Source organism: Aspergillus pseudonomiae (assembly GCF_009193645.1).
Source record: "Aspergillus pseudonomiae strain CBS 119388 unplaced genomic scaffold BDV37scaffold_44, whole genome shotgun sequence".
NCBI classification, from domain to species: domain Eukaryota; kingdom Fungi; phylum Ascomycota; class Eurotiomycetes; order Eurotiales; family Aspergillaceae; genus Aspergillus; species Aspergillus pseudonomiae.
The window spans coordinates 116,605-136,616 of NW_022476036.1; the positions used below are offsets into that span (position 1 = coordinate 116,605).

Here is a 20,012-nt window from a genome sequence, read left to right on the forward strand (position 1 = left end):
AATCCAGTGACATATCAAACCCTACAGCGTATCGACGTACTCAAGGCATAAGAGGAATCAGGTCTTTGAGGCGCGCCTACTACTCTGCTCGACGGAAACAGGGAGCTGGCAGGTTTTAGGCTTGTTCAAGGTATTTTTGTGAGTGTCTACCTTTTGACGTAACACTATCCTTCCGATTTCTAAGTCATTGGAAGCGATCACGCAAAGCGTTGATCGATACACAAGAACATGTATGTAGAAACAGTACATGCCTTCTCAAATTAGGAGCAGGTTCATTTCAACGTTCTGGGGGGATCATCTCCCTCCCTTCGCATAAAAGATCCGACTAGTTCACTTATACTATCGAGTCACATCCAGGTCGCCTATCATAGTTCAGTTGAGGGTAAGGAAAACGCCTCTTGACGCCTGTATGGGCCAAAATGGCCAGGGAGGCACCGTCGCTGCAATACGATGCTGAGCAGCTTTATCGGCCGAAGAAACATAGCAGGCCCTTTCCTGGCCAGGGTCAGAACCACAGTAACAACTCTCCATATTCTCATGCACGAAGGAGAGTATGAGCTGACGATTTGGAGGAACAAGTCACGTCGAAGAACCAGAGAGTTTATGGTCACTCAACGAAGGGCTTTGGGGAACCTACAGGGATGCGGATAGTTCAGTCAGGGCAAGTTCAAAACATGATTCAACCTTCAACCCCAACCTAGATTCGAGAAATAGTAACTCTGGCGGTTTCCTGGGGCTTGGACTAGCCCATATATTGAAGTTCATAGCATTCGAGCTGGTCAACTAACGTTCTGATAACGAACCATTTCAATCATTTCCTAGTGTGAACTACCGGCATTGCTTGGGAACTCGAGTTTATCCAATCTGTCAAGTCGAAAAGTATTTGCTGAATATTCGAGACCTGCGCAATGTATGGAAGGTTGATATGAAAGTGAAGAACAGGGCTCATCAGGCTTTCACAGTCATGTTGGATTCCTGCCCTGCACCCCCTGCGATATCCGATTGACAAATATGCTTGGAAGATCGGTTACTATCTAGGTCCGATATCTCATGATGAAAAGTGGCCATGAAGTCTCTTCGCAGCGTCAACAGCTGCTCGGCCGGCTTTGATATGTTATTCTGGAAGGTGAGCTAAATGATGATTAAGGCATAACAGCAAGACTCTGGAGAAGTGGCGGAATGATGATATTCTCACCGACCATACTGAGGGCATGAATCTGACGACTAGCGTGAAGTCCTTATATAGAAGCGCAAATACGGAAAACCCGCTCTAATACCCAGTCGGTGTGTATACAAATAATAACAATGCCCCGCTGAATTGTAGGGCGTTAACCTAGTCCTGGTTATGTACCAGAACTAATTCAAGGGGAGAGATGCTGTGATGACAGAACCAGGATAACTTTATTCAAAATCGTCGTCTATAGCCTCGTTCCTAGTTTTATAGATCATCGTCTTAGTACTACGATAGCCCTTCTCCTGTCGTTTCCATTGTTTCTTGTATCAGTGCCCTAGCTGAGGCAGTTCAACTCCAATATTGGTGAATTGTTGACTGCACCGTGGCCAGATCTCTTGTCTACATCACAACTTAGCCGGGAGCAATTAAAGAACCATCGTAGATGATGCCATTCCAAGTCTTATGTTACATCTTCCTCATCCTTTTGGATATTAAGCAAAACAGAGCCAGCGCCGAGTATATCGTAAACCACAACACCACAGTAGTATCCCTGCATAACCAAATCACACGCGACCCACACTATGCTCTACGCCATGTCATCTGCATCATGATGGTGGGTGTTTTCATTATCGGACGCGTGGAATGCGTCCCCGAACGCCGAGTTTTCCAGGTCCGGAAGATCGAGGACTTCGTTCTGCTCCGTATAGGCCGCCAGTGCATCGCCCGCACTGTCCATATTAGTAAAGTCAAAGTTGGCCCCGTCCAGACCACTGTCCCCCCCTGTGTTGCCAGGCGTCAGACCCTGTATTCCACTGCCTGGCGTTTCGATTCCATGGAGATGGGCATCGCCGACGGGAGGCTTGTCGCCATGGTCCTTCTTCTCGTCGTTGACCATTACCCAATCCCCAGTTTCACCTGCGGCTGTATTCACGGGCGGAGCATTGCCCAGATCCATCTCAACGTCCATACCGGGCATCGTCACACCCTGCTGGGGCACGGCAGCTGTTGGCTGCAGCGGTGCAGCAGCATTGACACCAGGGACCTCTGAGACACCTGGTATATTTGCCGTTGCGGCTAGTTCTGGAGCGGAAGGTGCACCTCCTTGAACGGGGCCGGAGGGAGGTGGAGAGCCAAACTGGTTGAGAAGAAGGCTATCGGCCTGCTCCATGTCGATGTCGGTATCTAATGGGGCTTCTGGCTTCTGCTCGGGTTCAATCTTTTCTAACAAGCCACCTTTTTGGACGCAAGAAACCTTAGGCTCCGGCACAATCTGCTTGTTCCACGAGGTTTCGAGCTCCTTAACCACATCATCCACCTTGTACTTAGCCTGCGGCGAGGACACAGGCGGTGTTTGAGTCTCGTCGCCTTCGGCAGGGACCTCAATGCGGCCTTCCAGTCTCCACAATTCAGTCCCTGTGGCGTTCGGATCTGCCGCCGCTTCCCGGAGTCGGAGTTCCGCGTCTTTCAGCAATGAGGTACGGTTGAACTTCTCCATCCGGCGCGCATGTCGCTTCTTCAGCTTCTCAATCTCGGCAGTCATGTCCGCCACCTTCTTCGCAACACGGTCGGCAAACTCCTCCGCCTTTGCAGGCTCCATCTTGGTCGCCTGGGCAGAATCGGCCGCATCTTTAGATTCCCCACTAGCAGGTCCGGAAGGCGCGTCGAAGAAGCCCGCCGTCAACGACTCCAACTCCCCTTTGCGACCCAACCCAAGAGAGACGGGGGTAATCTGGCTGATGGCGTACGGTGAAGCAAAGATCTCTTCCATCCATTCATGGTGTTGTTGATATCTCATCTTACTCACTTCCCGTGGGGTAAGAAGATCCATCATGTCGCCTGTGGAAACATCCTCGTCCTCGAGAGCGAAGTCGGCAGTGGCGGCATTCACTGCAGCCGACGAAGCGCGGTGTCCACGGGGCGCCTTGGCCGGTGCTGCTCCTGCCGGAGCGGGCACACCTGCACCAGGCTGGGGATAGAACGGTTGACGGCCGACCATGGCACTCGGATAGGCTGGTGGAACTTGTGCGAAACCTTGCGGGGCAACCTGTGGGGGGAAGTTGATCGTCGGCCAATTATTGCGGTCGTGCAGCATGAAGTCTTTGCGGGCAAGCTGGCCTTGGCTTTGCAAGAAACGACGTTGGCCGAGCATGCTTTGAACTTGAGGGAGCACATGAATTCGGTTGGCCGGAACATGCTCGGTAGGAGGTGCTCGTGAGTAGTGAACAATCCATAATGACGGGTCGGGCGGGGGCATGTTTGGGTTCGGGTTCTTTGAAGGTAGCAACCGGTAGCGTCTGCGACAATGGATCGCCATTGTCTCGTTTGGTGGGTGGTAGCCACTGCGGTGCAGCCACATCTCGACCAACTGATGCGCTCTCATGTCAGTCATGATCCTGGCCACCGGACGGCAAGTCCTGAGAGATCGGGTCTACCTACGTAACCGCGGGCTTCGAAGGTGAACGCCTGTTCGACATCGGCCCACACGTAACCATCGCTGGCGAAGTTCGTTCCCAGATGATTCAAGGGCTGCCAGGTGAGCATGACAGTCCCATCTTGAGGTCCATCCAGGAAGGTCCAATGCATCGGCTGCGCCTCCCGTACAATCTTAGGTGCGCCGAGGAGGTATTCGACGACGGTGTCGGTGGGCATCATATGCATCAGTGGGAATCGGTGTCGCGACACCAGGTGCATATGCGGCAACTGTGGGAATCGAAATGCAGGTTAGACATTTGGCCCGTAACATTGCATTGCGACTTGGATCAGTATAGATTGGCCTACCAACTGCCCGGGGACACGGGTCGCTGGGTCGTCCATTGTGAATAGACGCCGTCGCAATCAGGAAGAAACGTGTCAGTGCTTTCGTAACAAAATCAAACCCCTAGATAATAGGTAACAGGAAATGCATCCGAGACGGGAAGTTCGACCGGTCGGCAAGAGACAATGAGAACGAATGAACGCAACGAGCAAATGCCTTTGCGAACGCGACGCGGAAATTTGAGGTTCCTTTCCCCGAGAAGCTGAGAGTCACGGTGACGGTTGGGGAGGGGACACCGACCTTAAGCGCACATTTTACACCTGATATATAAGGCGATGAGAACGGCCCAGGCGGTACGGAAAGCGGAGCAACTAATACCCGGCAGAACACAGACTCATTTGGCAATTACATCACCCCGACAAGACTAAATGCTCTGTGCTTCGGGTTACTTATTCATTACTCAGTAACTGTCGCTCTGGTTATTCTTAGATTACTCTGGCTTGAGTTAGTAAATAATCCCAGAGTAAGTTTCGTCTATTCTCTGTTATTACTTAAATAACTACACAGGAACAAGGTTTCTATACTGTGGCTAGATTCATTGATCCAATATTTATCTTCTAATATTACTCTATATTATCAGTAATTCTTTCTACTTAAATTACAACTAAGTTTAACTATTCCTTAATATGGTATTTGTTGCTAAATCCCCCATTTCCTTCTTCCTGGGGCAATAATACAGTACACCTTCTCTTCCTCGTCCGATACGAATCATTACAGTGGGACATTAGGTTCTCCTCCATCCCATGGATCCATATTCAGATCTACTTTCGCTTGCTCCACAATTCAGCTCCAGTCAACATGGCAAGAGAAGTTGATTGCTTACCGCTACCTACGATGCAGATCCTCTCCAAGGAACAGGTCATATTCTGAATGACTACCGAACTCGGCCATGCTAATAGGAATCTATCTCGCTTGCGGAGATTTTTCTATAGTAGATAATAAATTAAATATATTAATAGTATAACTGGATATAACTATCTAGATCTGTACAATCTAGTGATATACCAAGATAGCTCTTTATAATTATATTAAAAATACTAGTTTAGCATTGATGAAATACTCGGGCAAACGGGACGTCACCTTCCTCTATGCCACGCTAGGCCGCCTCTATCCGTTCCCGGATATCGACCAGATCACCGGTTTCCTCCTGCGAAGTCGCCTGTTGCGCTTACAGATGAACGAGGCCAATGCCGACGTCCCAGTGGATGTGCTGTTGGAATCCGTTCAAAAGGACTTGATCTCCACGGGCCGTCAAGAGCATGTTCAAAAATTGCCCTATATTGGCAGCACCACCATGCCACAGTCCTATGTCAACATCAAGGCAGGCACATCCAGTCTCAAGAAACAGCGGATCGATGAAGATTTGGTGGTTACCCCCCGTCGCGACTTGGAGTATTGGGTCTTCTTCTGCAGATTCGCCATCTACCTCGATATCGCCATGCGAGACGACGATATCTTGGTGGGATTCAGATACGAGTCCTTCACTCTTGCCATCGGAGAGTGCCCGGCAAATTATCGATAGTTTTACTACATTTCTCAGGCGAATCGCGAACTCCTATGACACCACCTTCAGCGCCTTAGTGAATTAATCATATCAATAGTTTACGTTGTTAGGAGGAATATGATCCTTGCAGGATCAAGTAGATGAACGATCTGATAGATTGCAGAATAGAAAGGCCTCGAAGCAGTGTGAATATATAAGCTAAGCTGTTCAGGTTATTCACTGTGTTGTATTCAATCCTATCAGCGAGCTATGAAAGCGTTCTTGAGTGGTTTGTGGTTGAATGTGAACTATTCACGTCTTCTACTTTTACTACATACTACGGCTGCCGCTCACGACATGTTTTTCTACTATAACCCTACTACGGCGAGGCCTATTACACTCGCTGATACTACATTGCAGGTTATATGCCCCACTGGTGAGAGAGACCAAACTAAAATGCTATGATTCTGAAACTGCATAACAACTAAGATGACCCTAAGCAACTTGGATTCTGAGCGGCCCTTCTCCCTACTCGCAGTCTATCATCAGGCAACGTCTGTTGGGCCTGCGGAACCTCAAGCCCGCACGTCGCCCATGTTGTAGCCAAAGAAGATGGCCAGGTCAGTAATATTCTTTCTGTATACTGTCGCAATGATATGATTGATCTAACAGCCAGGCAGATCCCTCTATAGTCTGAGATGTCTTTGATCAACTTCTCCTTGGTGTCGGCCGACAATGGTAGAGCGTTGTGCCATGCAGAATTTGACCGGTCTGGTGAGCCGGGATTTCTGTTCCTTTCTATAGATATCCCATTCTTTATAAATTTCGAACTACGAGATCAAAGGAGGAGAGCAGCGGAAGAAATACATGGCAGGAAGGTTAACACAAAGTACGTACAAAGGGTATCATCCGCCAACGGAGGCTAGCGGACGGTTCTACCGAAGGCCTTTACAAGCCCACATTTTTGAAGCATTACCTGCTGAATGGGAGAGTCTCCCCAGAACAACTTGGACTGTTAGAAAATAAGAAGTGGCATAGCGCCCCCATGGCAAGTCTGCGGCGAGCCATTTCAGCGCTAGGCAGTGGACGCGTTTGTACTCTTGACGAAACTATAGTGGATTGTTTACAAAGGCTACGGGACCTCTATTTTCGAGCACAGCCATTGAGACCCGGTATCATAAACACCCCTTTGAATGACCGCATTATACTACCCACCAAGTCTGCGAGCGGTATGCTAGCATCCTTGCCGGCAGTGAGATAGGGTGGGGATAACTAAGAGTAAAGGTGGAGCCGCGCACGGATGTTTGGATCGTGACTACGGCTGAAGTTCTCGGCATGAACAATCCTATGGAGTATCAGTATTTGGTCATTCCTCCATCGATATGAGTCGTTCCACTTCCACACTAAGTTCTACCTTGATGTAAAGCTTCGTTCATTCACGAATTGCCTCTGTCCGTGTTGTACTATTGAATCCTATTCACCGAACCCTAACTGGAGAATAACACTGGCAGGCCAGCCTCCGACCTCTGGATAGGATATTCAGTTTCACGTCGGAACCCTTTCCGTTGTATTGTACTTTTATTTTATTATTTTTATTACTTTTACTATTATTATTATTTCAACAACCTTGACGGAGAACCCCTTCATGACTAAAGTCCTGTTCCATAGTAGTACTAGTGCTACATTCTGACACATAAACTGCTTCATGTCGGTATGTACATGCAACTGCCCCCGTACTTGCAAAGTGTTTGAAGTCGGATGCCGATGTCACGTACCTTGCATATCAGATTGCCAGCCTCCTCCGTCGGTAGAACGAATTAGCGATCCATTCTGAATAAATCCATAGAGACATGAATCCATAGGACACTGTCAAAATAAGAATAAAATAAAATAACAAGTCTACCGAGTAACGATCAGGCACACTACCGTCAATGCACTTGGTGTGGACGGTGAAAAGAGAATGACAGTCGAAGTACCGAGTACTCCCGGATCTCAAAAGGTACTATAACCCTTCCCCCGCCCCCAAACAAGCCTTGCGCAAGCTTTGGTGCGGTATTGCCGGCACCAAACCCGAATGGGAAGCTCATAAACCCGCCACGATCGCCGAACTGGAAAGCCTAGTCGAAGCTCTCTCCGCAATTGGCTTGTGCCCGGGAGTTCACTCATCCTCCCCGTGCTTGATGCATCGTCCAGTTTCCAATCGTGACTCACGACACTCCAGTCGAGATATCAGTCGGCAAGCATGGTACCCGAATTCAATGGCCTTCCCCCACCACTACCACCCAATGGTCTTGCCGTCACCAGTATTCAGTCCAGGTATTCAGCTCTCGTCCTTGCATGGCGTCACTCCTCCCATGTGGGACGCTGGCACTTGTCCCATTTCCGGTTAACTTTTGCTGATCTTCCAATAGACTCAATAATGGCCCTGGTCGCTAAACAAAATTCTCCGACATGACACGCCTATAAAAGATCCTCCGTCGCTCGTTCAAGTTCTTTTTCACTTCCTCAACTGCTGTTGGTGTTTCACCGCGAACCTCCTCTCGTCCTCGCGTTCCCCCATCAATCATGGGTTTCTTTGGAAAGAAAGACCCTTGTGGTGACGAGATCAAAGAGGTTCCGATAATGAGCGACCCGGAGAAGCAGCAGCCGGTCCACCACAATGACGTTCAGACCGCTCTTCCTCAGATTCCTCCGACGGTGGTCAACATTGATCCTGCCGTTGAAGCGCGCATCTTAAGGAAGCTCGATTTAAGAGTCCCCACTCTCATGGGATTTCTATGTATGTCTCCGTGTACACGCACTCTTCACCGGCGCTTCTGTTCAACGCGTGTCTAACAACTTGTCGACAGACCTGCTTTCTCTTCTTGACCGAAGTAATATTGGGTTCGTTAACAGACCTTCATGACTACGGGAGGATCAAACTGACCAGTAACGAAGAAATGCGAAGATCGCAGGAATGGAGGATGACCTGGACCTCTCCGGAAATCGCTATGCCTGGCTCCTAACGATCTTTTACATCTCCTATGTCGTGTTCGAGTTTGGGGCCTTCATGTGGAAGATCATGCCGCCTCATCGATGGGCAGCCATTACGGTCTTGTCCTGGTAAGTCAAAGACATCCTCAACCACGATGCCTCGCGAACCTCTCTAATCCACCGTAAGGGGCATTGTGGCGACATGTCAGGCCGCGGTCCAGAATTGGGAGGGACTCATGGCTTTGCGGTTCCTGCTCGGCATGTCTGAGGCTGCCTTTGGTCCCGGAACTCCTTATTTACTGTCTTTCTTCTATCGCCGTCATGAGCTCGGCTTCCGCTGTGGGCTCTTCGTGTCAGCCGCCCCTCTAGCGAATACATTCGCCGGTGCCCTTGCGTATGGAATTACTTCGGGTCATTCCAAGTTAGCGAACTGGAGATTGTTATTTCTGGTAGAGGGCAGCCCGTCATTGCTGGCTGCTATCCTAGCCTGGCGATTTCTCCCCGACAGCCCTTCCAAAGCCCGGTTTTTGACCGAAGAAGAGAAGGAGGTTGCGCGGGCAAGAAGCCTTCAGCAGAGTGGCGAACGCGAACGGTCGAACAAGATCAATTGGAGAGAGTTAGCCGAAACACTAACGGATGCGAAGGCCTGGCTAACCGCGGTATGTTGATGCTGAGTTCATAACATTTAGTTGTGCTGGTGGCGTATGATAGCTGATTGCCAATGTGGTTTAGTTGATGTACTTCAGCTGCAACGTGAGCTTTTCTTCGCTTCCGGTGTTCCTGCCCACCATCCTGAAGGATATGGGGTTCACTTCGATCAACGCCCAAGGGCTTACGGCGCCGCCCTACTTTGCTTCGTTCCTGGTCACAATTGCCACCACCTGGATCGCGGATCGGTTGCAACAGCGTGGTTTGATGCTTATGGTCCTGTCTCTGATCGGAGCTATTGGCTACGTTCTCCTCGCCACCTGCACATCTGTTGGCGCGCGTTACGCAGGGGTGTTCCTCGCTGCTATCGGTGTATTCCCTTGTATCGCGAACATTCTCCCGTGGGCTCTGAGTAAGTGCTCTCCCAGTACCTGCTTCCTAACCTACCGTATCGGGAGGCTAACGAACATACACCAGATAACCAAGGCTCGGATTCACGACGGGGTATGGGCATTGTCATCCTCAATCTCATCGGCCAATGCGGACCCTTCCTGGGCACGAACGTCTTCCCGGAAAGCGACGGGCCGCGCTACATCCGCGGACAGTCCATTTGCGCTGCCTTCATGTTCTTCACCATGATTCTCGCGCTCGCTCTCCGAACCCTTCTCGTATGGGAGAACCGCCGCCTAGACAAGCAACATGGCACGCAGGCCGAGCGGGAAGCACGGGGGTGGAACAAAGGCGAAAATGTCGCCGAAGAGAATTATGGAGCTGGATTCCGGTACGTGCTATAGAGATGTAGACCCGAAAGTAACGATGCTGGAAACGAATGCTACGATGTGACGATTGGATGTGAAATCTGGATTATGTATACCATAATATTAATCCAAATGCGATTTACGAACAAGACTTTTCTTTCTTTTTACGATTTACTCTTACTTGTTGAATAAAAGTCGCGCGCCATGAAGGTGAGTCGCTTAGTCGGAGCCTGGATGCATGCCTCCCCGGTCCTAAAGTGGTTAAATATTTAAGTGGAGGGGCAACAATCAGTTCCACTTCGCAAAATAAGCAGCAGCTGAAGCTCACACTTATCTACCCCTCGAGATTTTCCGGGCGATTGACTAATTCCCTCCACAAACTAGCCAACCCTGGAGACAGTAACTACGATCCTGAGACATTTCCCCATAGCTTCGACGCACCTCTATACAGCACCAAGGAACAGCCCACCCAGATACAGATACAGGTACATGGTCCTTCCCCCCCCCAGATCACCGGGAACCCCACAACTAACTGCCGAAGTAGAGAGTACGGTAACATACAGCCACCATGGCCTATGCATCAGAACACCATGCCCATCTTTACGGGATCGTGGATATGGGCAGGTAATACCGCAATTCCCTTCCACTTGAACTGAGTTTACAGAATTAACATCACCCCCAGCAATGGAATCCGCTTCTCCATCACCGACATCTCACCCCCGACAGCGCGGACCATGCCCACCGTTTACCAGGACCGGGCTGGCATCTCGCTCTACGATGCCCAGTTCGCCGGTGGTGCGCGCGGCCCCATCCCGCAGGACGTTGTAGAGCAGGTCGTGGACCGGTTGGTGCGGTTCCAGATTACGTGCGAGGATTTCGGCGTCCCAGCGCAGAATGTTTACGTGCTTGCTACGGAGGCGACGCGGACGGCGCCGAATTCGGAGGAGTTTCGGGCGCGCATTAAGCACCGCACGGGGTGGGAGGTGCGTCTGTTGTCGAAGGAGGATGAGGGGAGGATTGGGGCGCTGGGTATCGCGAGCAGTGCTTCCTCGGTAGCGGGGCTGGCGATGGATCTCGGGGGTGGGAGTACGCAGATTACGTGGGTGGTTGAGAAGGATGGGGTCGTGACTACTAGTCCAAGGGGGTCGTTCAGTTTTCCTTACGGGGCAGCGGCGTTGACGAAGCGGTTGGAGCAGGCGAAGGCGGAAGGGAAGAAAGCGGAGAAGGCGTTGAAGCAGGAGATGATCAACAACTTTCAGGAGGCGTATCGGGCTCTCGAGGTTCCGGAGTTTCTGTTGGAGACGGCGAAGTCGCTGGGGAGGTTTGATTTATATCTCTGTGGAGGTGGGTTCCGGGGCTGGGGCTACGTGCTCATGAATCAGCATAAGGTGGATCCTTATCCGATCCCTATCATTAATGGGTTTCGAGTGCGCAGAGGAGACTTCCATGATACTGTGTCTGTTCTGGATTCGGTCTCTGACTCGGATGAGAAGATATTCGGCGTCTCGAAGCGACGGGCTTCGCAGATCCCCGCGGTGGCTGTCCTGGTCAATGTGATCATGGACGCCTTGCCAGATATTACACACATCCAGTTCTGCCAGGGAGGCGTCCGGGAGGGTTTCCTTTTCGACCAGATGCCCCAGGAGGTTCGCGCACAAGATCCGCTTCTAGCGGCCAGTTTGCCGTATGCATCTCCATCCAATGCAGCCATTCGAGGACTACTGGCTGCCGCGTTGCCTTCGACATCTTCGCCTACAGAATCTCGCCATGCACCGGTTTCGTTCTCCCCTCAGTTACTTGGGGCGCTCGCAAACCTGCTTTTTGCTCATTCCCGCGTGCCGCGCGAATCGCGTTCGGCTGTTGCACTGCATAGTACTACGACCGGCATCCTGGCATCCGTGAACACTCTATCACACGTCGAACGTGCCCTGATTGCCCTGATACTCTGCGAGCGCTGGGCAGGGGACCTGGCACCCACGGATGAAGTATTCCACCGGCAGCTGAGCCGCTGTGTTTCTAAGCAGGAGGCTTGGTGGTGTCAGTACTTGGGTCGGGTAGCGACCCTAATCGGAGACGTGCATCCATCCGGCCGCGTGTCGGACACGCATTGGAGGATTCAACTGGAGACGGAATGGGAATCTATTGTGAAGAAGAAAGACGAGTGCGATCTGCTGCGTCTCAAAGTGAAATGCAACAATGCTGTTGCTGCTGCCGCCTTCTCGCTTGACAGCTTACAGGAAAGGGCGGAGAAAGTCGAGAAAGCCGGAAAGAAAAAGAACTGGCCGAAGGATTATGGAGTGCGAGTGGGGGTAACGATTTGCTAGGGGTTCATTATGGAGAGGCAGTCGTGGACATCTACTGTTTTTGGGTCAATGTTAATAACGCATATTATGGTGGATCGCTTCACGGCCAGTGGGATGTCCGCCATTGCTCGATATGACAGGCGGGCAATTGATTACTGGATCCCATTGGTAACGAAATGTAAAAGCTAAGGATCGTCCGCCGATGTCAGGATGATTTCACTTGTTTCTTGACCGGCTCACCGGCCAAAGCTAAAGACGAGCAAAATGAACGGATAGATTCGGGTCGGCGGATCTATACGGCATAGTGCGCGTATCACGTTGACTCAACCCTTGCTATTTAATTGACCCCTCCTTCTCAACCCCGCCTTCTTCTTCTCTTTTTTTCTCATCACACACAATTCTCTATCTCAGATTCCAATTCCAAAAATCCTCGGACAAAACCGAACAAGTCTTCCTCCCTTTCATAAACCTTAGGTGATTGGAATAGCTGACCATCTTCTATAGCCCAAACCACCCGATAATGTAAATACTCTCCTCGATTAGCCCTCTATAGGGCATACGATGGAAGTCATGGAATGCTTTTGGCTGGACTCACAATGATCAAGGTATCTTAGGTAACGTCTTTGGCGTGGGCCGGTGTTCGTTCCCATCCATCGATGCATTCACATGTCCTCCCGAAGCTGGATCCTAGACTAGGATCCTAGCCTGGAAGGACGTGGCATCGATGGACTGGGTTCGTTCTGAGATTATACGGCTAAAACTTGATCTGGATAATACCAGCGAAAAGGATCATGCCTTCCCTCGTCCCCCAAGGGGATGGATTGGCTAACAAATTACAGTCATTATAACTTGAAACATGTCTCCTCCAGCTGCCCTCTACGAACACACTGTGGCCCCTACCAGCCTCAAGGGCAAGGTCGTGGTTCCTGAGACTGCCCCCGTTGAGGGAGCTTCTCAGACCAAGATGCTCGACCTTTTCGGTGGCAAGTGGGACCAGTTCAAGTTCGCCCCTATCCGCGAAAGTCAGGTCTCTCGTGCCATGACCAGACGTTACTTCGAGGACCTGGACAAGTACGCTGAGAGTGACGTTGTCATTGTCGGTGCTGGTTCCTGCGGTCTGAGCACTGCGTACGTCCTGGCCAAGGCTCGTCCGGACCTGAAGATTGCTATCGTCGAGGCTAGCGTCTCTCCTGGTCAGTAGTCGATGGACGATCTTGCGCTGAGCTTTCCAGAACTAACGTGAAATAGGTGGCGGTGCCTGGTTGGGTGGCCAGCTCTTTTCTGCTATGGTCATGCGCCGTCCCGCGGAACTCTTCCTGAACGAGCTGGGTGTTCCTTATGAAGAGGACGCGAACCCCAACTACGTTGTCGTCAAGCATGCCTCCTTGTTCACCTCGACTCTCATGTCGAAGGTTCTCTCCTTCCCCAATGTCAAGCTCTTCAATGCTACCGCCGTTGAGGACTTGATCACCCGTCCTACTACGGACGGCAACACCCAGATTGCTGGTGTTGTCGTCAACTGGACGCTGGTCACCCTTCACCACGACGACCACTCCTGCATGGACCCCAACACTATCAACGCCCCTGTCATCATCAGTACCACTGGTCACGATGGCCCATTCGGTGCCTTCTGTGCGAAGCGACTGGTGTCCATGGGCAGCGTCGACAAGCTGGGTGGCATGCGTGGTCTCGACATGAACTCGGCCGAGGATGCCATCGTCAAGAACACCCGTGAGGTGACCAAGGGCTTGATCATCGGCGGTATGGAGCTGTCTGAAATCGATGGCTTCAACCGCATGGGCCCCACCTTCGGTGCCATGGTTCTCAGTGGTGTCAAGGCCGCCGAGGAGGCCTTGAAGGTGTTCGACGAGCGCCAGCGCGAGTGTGCTGAGTAAATGACTCACCATCCGTATGGCTTGAGTGTGTGGTCCAAATTGTGTTACGGTTTTGATGACAGGAGAATGATGATTATGTGATAGTTCTGAGATTTGAATGAACTCGTTAACTCGTATTCCACATGCATATGTAAATGGCCATGTCCTGTAAGTAACAGTGGGACATTTTAGAGCAATTATGTGTAACCAGAAAGACAATATGATACAAAAGGCCCAAGACATTCAGTCATACTGCATGTACTCATTCCGACTTCTCAGATCCACCGCTTCTCTCGACCAATTCTTTCGCATTGCGCACCTCCCATTCAAACTCCTTCAGTGCGCGCAGCTCGCTGGACATGAACAGCCCGCCAATCAATCCATCCAAAATCCCCGCCCCGAAGCTCAGGGTGCTGACCAAAACCAAGATAAACGCCACGTACGACAGATCCCCCGTCCACCAGACGCCGACAAAGCAGCCGATGGACACAAACACGGATAGAATAAAGTGGGCGAGTCTCCAACGGCGCTGGGACCGCTCACGTTGAACATAGGTGTGAATCATGTCGATGATACGGTCATAAGTGTCTGGGGATAGGGCTGTATTCGGAATCACGGACTGGGGAAGCTTATTATCTGTCGAGCCGTCCGCATCAGAGGGACGAGGAGAGCGGGTGATGGTGGCTTCGACGGCGAAGTGATCGCTCAGCGAACAACGGAGCGTGGGATGCCGCTGCGTCATACCGATATTGACGGACTCAACGGACCACTGGGGCGCAGGGAAGGCGGGCGGATACCCGCCGTCTCCGACGAAGATATAATCCAGCCGTTTCCCCCTCGAACAGGGACCATCCTTGTCGACAACGACCTCCTCCCCTTTCTCCAGCCGTTTGCGGTCCTCCTTGGTCCACCGCCAGGTGTTGAATTTGCCGTCGCATGTGGCGCCGTTCACATTGAGGTTGAACTCGGCTGACGGGGTCGGTTTGCCTCGTTTCTGTTCGATGGGGTCGATGGGGGCGGCCACGGACGAGTCTGGGTATATCGCCTGCCATACGTCCTGCACGGGGCTGTGGGCGCGAATGAGCTGGTGAGCGAACGACGACGGCACCATGTTGAAGTCGCCCAGTCCAATGGCAAGGTGGCCTCGTTCCGCGGCGCCGCGCATCAACTTCGCGATTTCCCACGCCTGCGCGGTGCGATGGCAGATGTACGAATCGTTCGGTTCCTTCTCGTAGGGGGCGTGCAGATGCGTGCAGAACACTTCGGCGACGTCGCTGGCGTCAGGACCAAAGCGTACACGGGCGCAGGCGACACCTTTCCCGACGTACCAGTCGCCGCGGAAGAACGCCGTTGGACGTCCGTTGAGCGGGTACCCGTACATGGAGCTCTCTTCAATGGGCCATTTCGAGAGGATGGCGAGTCCCGCGCCCATCACGCCGCCGAAGTAGAACTTGCCATAGGGGAGCAGGTGACGGGTCTGCTCACGGATGCTCTCGTAGTCTTGTTGTGTCCAGCATTCTTGGAGTCCGACGATCTCGGGAGCTGGGTCGGCCAGGGCCAGCTGGCGACCGATCTCTGAGAGACGCTCGTGGCGGTATTTGGCGATGTATTTGAGGCCCCAGCAGTTCAGGGTGAAGATGCGGATCTGGGAGGGGGCGTCGGAGGGGTAGACGGTGGATTGGGCGGACATGGTGGCCGTGCGGGATTAAGAGGAAGTGAGATATATGAATTATTAGAAATTAAGTAGTTTGGACAGCTAGAGATGGGTCATATTTGGTGCCTAGGCGATATAAATCGAAGTGGGTTCATCAGCGTGAACATCGAATAACTTTTGCTGGATGACGCCGACAAAGCGCGATCAGGCACACTCACCGCCCTGTTAATGCAGTCGCTCATTGGCTGGGGATTATTATTCTTCTGCATCTTCGCGATGGATTCATTCAGGCCGATTGTTCCTCCTGCGCCCTTGTTTCTCCTTCAATCTCTCGTGCCCCCTTGGTTCCTTCTGGATTGTTGATCAGATGGACGGGAATAACCACCGCTCCAAGCGCCGTCGACTGGACCGGTCTCCAAGCCGCGAAAATGGCTACATCCAGTCACCCGTGGAGTCTTCATCGGACGAACTCGCCGCGGGCTCCGATCACGACGAGGCCGAACGGCGTCGCGCAAGCTGGTCCTTACAGAAAGCATTGCCCCCAAAGCGCCCAAATACACGCCTGCGCAGTTTCAGCGGCTCGGAAAGCCCAGATGAGCTGGCAGTCGACGCTGATGTGTATTGGCGCTCCCGCAACCGGGGCCGCAGTTCGTCACCCTCCGACGTGAGCGCCGCGGGGCCGTCATCAGAACACTACCAAGATGAGGAGGAAGTCGATGCCGATCTGGACGACAACGAGTCCCCTGGGGAAGGGGATGCAGAGCCCGAGCAAGCATATTCCGATCGGTCGCCCACGCCTGTGCCTCCGCCTCCCCCGCCGCCGCCGCCAAAACCGGACAAGATCAATTACCGACAAAAGTTTTTGTTACGAGGTCACTTACGGGGAGTTTCCACCGTGCGGTTCTCGCCTGATTCATCTATGATTGCCAGTGGCGGTGGGTTTTTGCAATTGTATTGTATGTTTTCCGAGTCAGTTGCTGATCGCTTCTAGGTGCCGACGGGGCTGTCAAGGTGTGGGATACGTTGACCGGAAAGCTGGTGCATACGTTCGAGGGCCATCTGGCAGGAATATCGACAATCTCCTGGAGCCCGGATGGGGCTATCATTGCGTCTGGGTCGGATGACAAGACGATCCGCCTCTGGAATGTGCTGACGGTATGCCCCCCCTTCGTCTGACAGCTCTTCTCCACTAAGTGTTCCCCGCCGTATAGGGCAAAGCGCATTCGATCCCCTTCGTTGGCCACCATAACTATGTCTACCAGATTGCCTTCTCGCCCAAGGGCAACATGCTGGTCAGCGGTTCTTACGACGAAGCGGTCTTCCTCTGGGACGTGCGCTCCGCGACGGTGATGCGTTCCCTCCCCGCGCATTCCGACCCCGTCGGCGGGATCGACGTCGTCTGGGACGGCACCCTTATCGCATCCTGCGCGACCGACGGGCTGATTCGAATCTGGGACACGGCAACGGGCCAGTGTCTGCGCACGCTGGTCCACGAGGACAACCCCCCGGTCACGTCGGTCAAATTCTCCCCCAATGGCAAGTTTGTCCTGGCCTGGTCGCTGGACGACTGCGTACGGCTGTGGAACTACGTGGAAGGACGCTGTATCAAGACCTACCAGGGACACGTCAACCGGAAATACAGTCTGGCGGGCGGTTTCGGTACATATGGAGTGCGTGGCGCACCGCCCCACGCGTTCGCTGTCAGCGGGAGCGAAGACGGCGCCGTTCTATGCTGGGACGTAGTGAGCAAGAAGACCTTGCAGCGGATTGAAGGGCATACAGGAGTGGTACTGGGCGTTGACACTTGCACGCTGGGCGACAAGCGGTTAATGGTGAGCTGTGGAATCGACCAGACGATACGGGTGTACGAGGAGGTCGAAGACGACGACGACGACGGAATGAACACCGACGCGAAAGAATCTCCCCCAGCGATCAACGGGGCTGAGCCAAATGGAGCCGAGTCAAATACAACTGAGCCAAACGGAACCGAACCAAATGGGATTCTGCCAAACGGGATAACGCAGAACGGAGCAGAAGGAGGACACGAGCAGCAGCATCCCGGAGATACCCAAGAACCCCAGGATACGGAGATGGCAGATGCCGACGCCGGTCCAGAGGGATGAAGCTTTTTTTTTCTTCTTGACTTGCTCTTCTTTTCTACTGTGTAATTTACATACTCTACATGGGTCGGCGTTCGGCAGGATATACTGTACTGTATAATAGACGATAGGATCATGACGACTATTGAATTTCACGATACCAAGCCTTGATCTGCAGACACGACTAGGAACTTCACCCATTGCGTTTGCCTACACTAATGGCTTAGCATATACTTATCACTGGAGTTTGACCCTAGTAGAGCTTGTCATAATACACCGCAGAAGTACATCCGGCTCTGGGAGGGTTTCCGACACAGCAAAAAGAACACAATGTCCAGTATGGCGACTGAAAGGAGGCTGGCACACGGGCTAGAGACAGTACGAGCAAGAGCTATAGATGAGTCGGCGCTTCAGTTAGTTCGCTTGCTAGACAAGCATTAGGTTGGTCTCACTACCAAACATTTCTGTTCTAACGGAAGGCCGACTCGGCTGGGCCCAGCCTGGGGATTCGGTTTGGGTTTGACGGTGCGACGGTGCCCTATGTGCTGCGGCCGCGTGCGAAGGAAGTTGAGGATATGTTCTCTCTTGCGCACGCTATCTTTCAGGTCAGTCCAGCGATGATGGATTGACGGAGTATATGTTAGTGGGTGAATGCTATGTGCATGGTATCATGGAAGGTGAGGTTATGGCTCGTGAGTGTTTGGATACGAGGGTCTTTGCATTATCTTATGGTGTCCAGCTATTAGAGGAAAGGAGTAATCAACTTAGTATATGGAAAGTCTACCAGGGAGGAACTAATCACACAATGATATAGCTTTGTGTCTATGAGACTTTAGTATCTAGATCAGTTTAGTTGAAAGCTGAACTAATCGTATATCAGCTATCAGGGTACATGACTCTAATCTAACCAACCCACAGTTAACACCACCAACTCGATATTAGAGTACCATATCAGACACGAACCGCCCTGGCTCCCTTTCTGCTGAGATTCGTCTGAAAGAACCGCGTGAGCTTGCCAAAGGGGATGAGATCGACGCGATCGTAGAGGTCGACGTGGCCGGCTCTAGGCACCCAGAAGAGCTCCTTCGGCTCGGCCGCACGCGCATAAGCGTCCTCGCTGAACTCGCGCGAGTGGGCCTGGTCGCCCGAGATGAAGAGCAGCGGACGCGGCGAGATGGTGTCGATATCGTTGAACGGGTAAAAGTTCATGAACTTGACGTTACTGGAGAGCGTGGGATGGGTCGTGAGGTTCGGCGACGAGCCCTCGGGAGTGAACTCGCCACGCGGGGTGCGATAGAAGTCGTAGAACTCGCGTCCAACGGCAGGTGTATCTGCCGTGAGCTCATTCGGGGTGCCGCTGGTGTACTGGACGTCGCCACCGTCGATCTCGGTCCAGCGCTGCTGCGCCGCCCCGGCGATGATCTCCTTGCGCTGCTCAACGCTCTGCGACCTCTGCAACCCGTTGCGGTTGGCGGCGCCCATGTCGTACATGCTCGACGTCGCGATGGCCCGGATGCGCGGGTCGATCTTCGCCGCGCTGATCACGAACCCGCCGCTGCCGCAGATACCGAGCGCGCCGATGCGCTCGCGGTCGACGAACTCCTGCGTGCCCAGATAATCGACCGCTGCGCTGAACGCCTCCGCGTAGAGATCCGGCGACACTGCGTTGCGCGGCTCGCCCGAGCTGCCGCCCCAGAACGACAGGTCCAGCGAGACGGCCACGAAGCCCTGCTCGGCCAGCTTCGTCGCGTACAGGTTCGCGCTCTGCTCCTTCACGGCGCCCATCGGGTGGCCGACCACGATGGCCGGTGCGGTGATGTTGTTGTTGTGCGTGAAGTTGTTACGCGTAAAGAGGTTGCCCGCGATGGTCATCCGGTACTGGTTCTCGAAGGTGATCGGCTGGACCGTGACGCTGTCGCTGCGGTAGAAGTTTGTCAGCCCCGTAGGACAGGTTCTGGGCCATGGCTGACATGGTATTAAGCATCGTCGTTAGACCAAGAGCGGCGAGGCTGCTTCCCTTCATGATGCTGATGCTGATGTTGCTAGTGATATCTGCACACTGAGGTAGTTGTAACTATTGAAGTATAGAGATGAATGGCTTCTGTCTGAGATGACATGTCGCCGATCTTATATCCACGACCAAGACTCTGCACGCCATCACCTCAAAACAGCAGTTGATATCACCAACAGTATGTCCCAGGATACCACAGCGAGGCCGCGCGTTGCCAATA

General features: G+C 52.6%; 8 protein-coding genes across 8 annotated transcripts; 5 read left to right on the top strand and 3 right to left on the bottom strand.

The window, feature by feature from the left end:
* Positions 1–1,604: 1,604 nt before the first annotated feature.
* Positions 1,605–4,155, bottom strand: BDV37DRAFT_251325 (uncharacterized protein). Its single transcript, XM_032082288.1, has 3 exons — positions 3,953–4,155; positions 3,611–3,874; positions 1,605–3,539 (listed from the first exon to the last, which is right to left on the bottom strand). The coding sequence occupies exons 1-3, from the start codon at positions 3,986–3,988 to the stop codon at positions 1,761–1,763; spliced, it is 2,079 nt and encodes a 692-aa protein (XP_031940327.1). The 5' UTR covers positions 3,989–4,155; the 3' UTR covers positions 1,605–1,760.
* A 1,029-nt stretch (positions 4,156–5,184) lies between these two features.
* On the top strand, positions 5,185–5,551 carry BDV37DRAFT_251327 (uncharacterized protein). The gene has a single exon (XM_032082289.1). The coding sequence runs from the start codon at positions 5,284–5,286 to the stop codon at positions 5,509–5,511; it is 228 nt and encodes a 75-aa protein (XP_031940328.1). The 5' UTR covers positions 5,185–5,283; the 3' UTR covers positions 5,512–5,551.
* Positions 5,552–5,601: 50 nt separating this feature from the next.
* Positions 5,602–6,823, top strand: BDV37DRAFT_251328 (uncharacterized protein). Its single transcript, XM_032082290.1, has 2 exons — positions 5,602–6,092; positions 6,153–6,823. Exon 2 carries the CDS (start codon positions 6,171–6,173, stop codon positions 6,396–6,398), a length of 228 nt encoding a protein of 75 aa, XP_031940329.1. The 5' UTR covers positions 5,602–6,092; positions 6,153–6,170; the 3' UTR covers positions 6,399–6,823.
* A 1,214-nt stretch (positions 6,824–8,037) lies between these two features.
* Positions 8,038–12,175, top strand: BDV37DRAFT_272418 (retrograde regulation protein 2; the record flags this gene model as incomplete). The annotated part of the gene is made up of 6 exons (XM_032084867.1): positions 8,038–8,172; positions 8,420–8,574; positions 8,633–9,104; positions 9,178–9,505; positions 9,571–9,874; positions 10,534–12,175. The coding sequence occupies 6 exons, from the start codon at positions 8,038–8,040 to the stop codon at positions 12,173–12,175; spliced, it is 3,036 nt and encodes a 1,011-aa protein (XP_031940330.1).
* A 259-nt stretch (positions 12,176–12,434) lies between these two features.
* Positions 12,435–14,199, top strand: thiA (thiamine thiazole synthase). The gene is made up of 4 exons (XM_032078962.1): positions 12,435–12,676; positions 12,994–13,347; positions 13,403–14,074; positions 14,134–14,199. The coding sequence occupies exons 2-3, from the start codon at positions 13,011–13,013 to the stop codon at positions 14,047–14,049; spliced, it is 984 nt and encodes a 327-aa protein (XP_031940331.1). The 5' UTR covers positions 12,435–12,676; positions 12,994–13,010; the 3' UTR covers positions 14,050–14,074; positions 14,134–14,199.
* Positions 14,072–15,914, bottom strand: BDV37DRAFT_150106 (inositol phosphosphingolipid phospholipase). Its single transcript, XM_032078961.1, has one exon. It carries the CDS (start codon positions 15,716–15,718, stop codon positions 14,291–14,293), a length of 1,428 nt encoding a protein of 475 aa, XP_031940332.1. The 5' UTR covers positions 15,719–15,914; the 3' UTR covers positions 14,072–14,290.
* Positions 15,885–18,112, top strand: BDV37DRAFT_150147 (WD40 repeat domain-containing protein). Its single transcript, XM_032078963.1, has 3 exons — positions 15,885–16,617; positions 16,674–16,837; positions 16,894–18,112. The coding sequence occupies exons 1-3, from the start codon at positions 16,050–16,052 to the stop codon at positions 17,803–17,805; spliced, it is 1,644 nt and encodes a 547-aa protein (XP_031940333.1). The 5' UTR covers positions 15,885–16,049; the 3' UTR covers positions 17,806–18,112.
* Positions 18,113–18,663: 551 nt separating this feature from the next.
* On the bottom strand, positions 18,664–19,772 carry BDV37DRAFT_150102 (alpha/beta hydrolase). Its single transcript, XM_032078960.1, has one exon. The coding sequence runs from the start codon at positions 19,651–19,653 to the stop codon at positions 18,733–18,735; it is 921 nt and encodes a 306-aa protein (XP_031940334.1). The 5' UTR covers positions 19,654–19,772; the 3' UTR covers positions 18,664–18,732.
* Between the last annotated feature and the right edge of the window lie 240 nt (positions 19,773–20,012).

What these genes read in the sequence shown, in the direction of transcription:
- BDV37DRAFT_251325 (XM_032082288.1), bottom strand. Translation starts at nt 3,988, where the DNA reads ATGGACGACCCAGCGACCCGTGTCCCCGGGCAGTTG. An exon ending in CCCGTGTCCCCGGGCAGTTG is followed by an intron (nt 3,875 to 3,952) that starts GTAGGCCAATCT and finishes CGATTCCCACAG; the next exon opens with TTGCCGCATATGCACCTGGT. An exon ending in CCTTCGAAGCCCGCGGTTAC is followed by an intron (nt 3,540 to 3,610) that starts GTAGGTAGACCC and finishes AGAGCGCATCAG; the next exon opens with TTGGTCGAGATGTGGCTGCA.
- BDV37DRAFT_251327 (XM_032082289.1), top strand. Translation starts at nt 5,284, where the DNA reads ATGCCACAGTCCTATGTCAACATCAAGGCAGGCACATCCAGTCTCAAG.
- BDV37DRAFT_251328 (XM_032082290.1), top strand. Translation starts at nt 6,171, where the DNA reads ATGTCTTTGATCAACTTCTCCTTGGTGTCGGCCGACAATGGTAGAGCG.
- thiA (XM_032078962.1), top strand. Translation starts at nt 13,011, where the DNA reads ATGTCTCCTCCAGCTGCCCTCTACGAACACACTGTGGCCCCTACCAGC. An exon ending in CGAGGCTAGCGTCTCTCCTG is followed by an intron (nt 13,348 to 13,402) that starts GTCAGTAGTCGA and finishes AACGTGAAATAG; the next exon opens with GTGGCGGTGCCTGGTTGGGT.
- BDV37DRAFT_150106 (XM_032078961.1), bottom strand. Translation starts at nt 15,718, where the DNA reads ATGTCCGCCCAATCCACCGTCTACCCCTCCGACGCCCCCTCCCAGATC.
- BDV37DRAFT_150147 (XM_032078963.1), top strand. Translation starts at nt 16,050, where the DNA reads ATGGACGGGAATAACCACCGCTCCAAGCGCCGTCGACTGGACCGGTCT. An exon ending in ATCTATGATTGCCAGTGGCG is followed by an intron (nt 16,618 to 16,673) that starts GTGGGTTTTTGC and finishes GATCGCTTCTAG; the next exon opens with GTGCCGACGGGGCTGTCAAG. An exon ending in GCCTCTGGAATGTGCTGACG is followed by an intron (nt 16,838 to 16,893) that starts GTATGCCCCCCC and finishes CCCGCCGTATAG; the next exon opens with GGCAAAGCGCATTCGATCCC.
- BDV37DRAFT_150102 (XM_032078960.1), bottom strand. Translation starts at nt 19,653, where the DNA reads ATGACCATCGCGGGCAACCTCTTTACGCGTAACAACTTCACGCACAAC.